The 1,058-nt window shown below is 36.3% G+C and overlaps 1 protein-coding gene across 2 annotated transcripts; it reads right to left on the bottom strand.

The window, feature by feature from the left end:
- Nucleotides 1-6: 6 nt before the first annotated feature.
- Nucleotides 7-1,049, bottom strand: LOC117102388. Of its 2 annotated transcripts, none has more exons than XM_033242639.1 (2): nucleotides 513-1,049; nucleotides 7-370 (listed from the first exon to the last, which is right to left on the bottom strand). In XM_033242639.1, the coding sequence occupies exons 1-2, from the start codon at nucleotides 724-726 to the stop codon at nucleotides 159-161; spliced, it is 426 nt and encodes a 141-aa protein (XP_033098530.1). In that variant the 5' UTR covers nucleotides 727-1,049; the 3' UTR covers nucleotides 7-158. The 2 variants fall into 2 exon arrangements, with proteins under 2 accessions (XP_033098530.1, XP_033098532.1); XM_033242641.1 differs by having other exon boundaries at nucleotides 7-268.
- Between the last annotated feature and the right edge of the window lie 9 nt (nucleotides 1,050-1,058).

Here is a 1,058-nt window from a genome sequence, read left to right as displayed (position 1 = left end):
TTAATACCGCATTTATATAGCGAGCCTTATAGATCACAGATCATCCTAGGCACTTTATTACATAATAGCAGACTTTAAAATCCATTAAATAATCGTTTAAAACCCCTAATCATCTTATTCTTCCCATGGACTACTTTCGAAGAATTTTGAGGGACGCCCTACCACGCACACTTTGCTCTCGTCGGGGACATTAGCCCCTCCGTCGACGTCGAAGACATCGGACCTCCCGTTGGGCAAGTCTTGACGCCATTTCTGGTTGAAGCTAATACTATAACAGCAACAAAAAACACAATCAAAAGAAGACCCACAAAACATGCAACTGCAACAATGCAAACCAGTACCAGGTTGCTTTTGTCGTCAATTTCATTTACTGAAATAAATATAAAGAAAATTCTTTATTTAAAAATATAAAAATCGTTTACAATGCCTTGGTGTGTAATGGTAAAGTTATTACATTGGACAGTAGTATTAGTTTAAACCAAACAAGAAAATATCAATTCAGTTATACTTGCCTCCTGTTAGGTCTACTTGAAGGCTGTTTAAGTCGAATATGACGTCCGTATTATTTATTGACATAAGTGTTTGTCTAAATGCTTCCTTTACTTGTTGTTCTCCAGCGGATTCGTCAGTGACAACCACGCTCATGTCCACAAAATTATTTCCTGATCGAAATGCAGTGATCTTGATGTCCTGCACTATGTCAGAGATGTCGGCGACTTCATTCATCTTTATCAACAAACGCAGTAAAACATTAGTAAAGACAGCACATTTTTGTTAATAACAATGTTTAAGAACTTAAGTCCTTTAGGCGTTCTGGAGCCAATTATCAGGCCTGTGTCGGTTCTCCACACCACGAAAAAGCTACTGCTAAAGTAGGCCAAAGCCTATAACAATTACCACCATCAATAATATGACACAAATTGCTCAGTTAGAAAAAAAAATAAATAAAATAAAAAAAAATAACTAAATAAATAAAATAAATGCTAAAAAAAAAAAAAACTTGAAAGATGACACAAAATCGACCGAGAGGGCAAGAGCAATGGCGTATGGAAAGGGGA

This window comes from Anneissia japonica, unplaced genomic scaffold (genome assembly GCF_011630105.1).
Source record: "Anneissia japonica isolate Jap-2015-1 unplaced genomic scaffold, ASM1163010v1 scaffold201307_len1058_cov167, whole genome shotgun sequence".
Taxonomy (NCBI): Eukaryota; Metazoa; Echinodermata; class Crinoidea; order Comatulida; family Comatulidae; genus Anneissia; species Anneissia japonica.
This window is presented reverse-complemented; position numbering and strand designations above follow the sequence as displayed.

What these genes read in the sequence shown, in the direction of transcription:
- LOC117102388 (XM_033242639.1), bottom strand. Translation starts at nt 726, where the DNA reads ATGAATGAAGTCGCCGACATCTCTGACATAGTGCAGGACATCAAGATC. An exon ending in TCAAGTAGACCTAACAGGAG is followed by an intron (nt 371 to 512) that starts GCAAGTATAACT and finishes TATTTATTTCAG; the next exon opens with TAAATGAAATTGACGACAAA.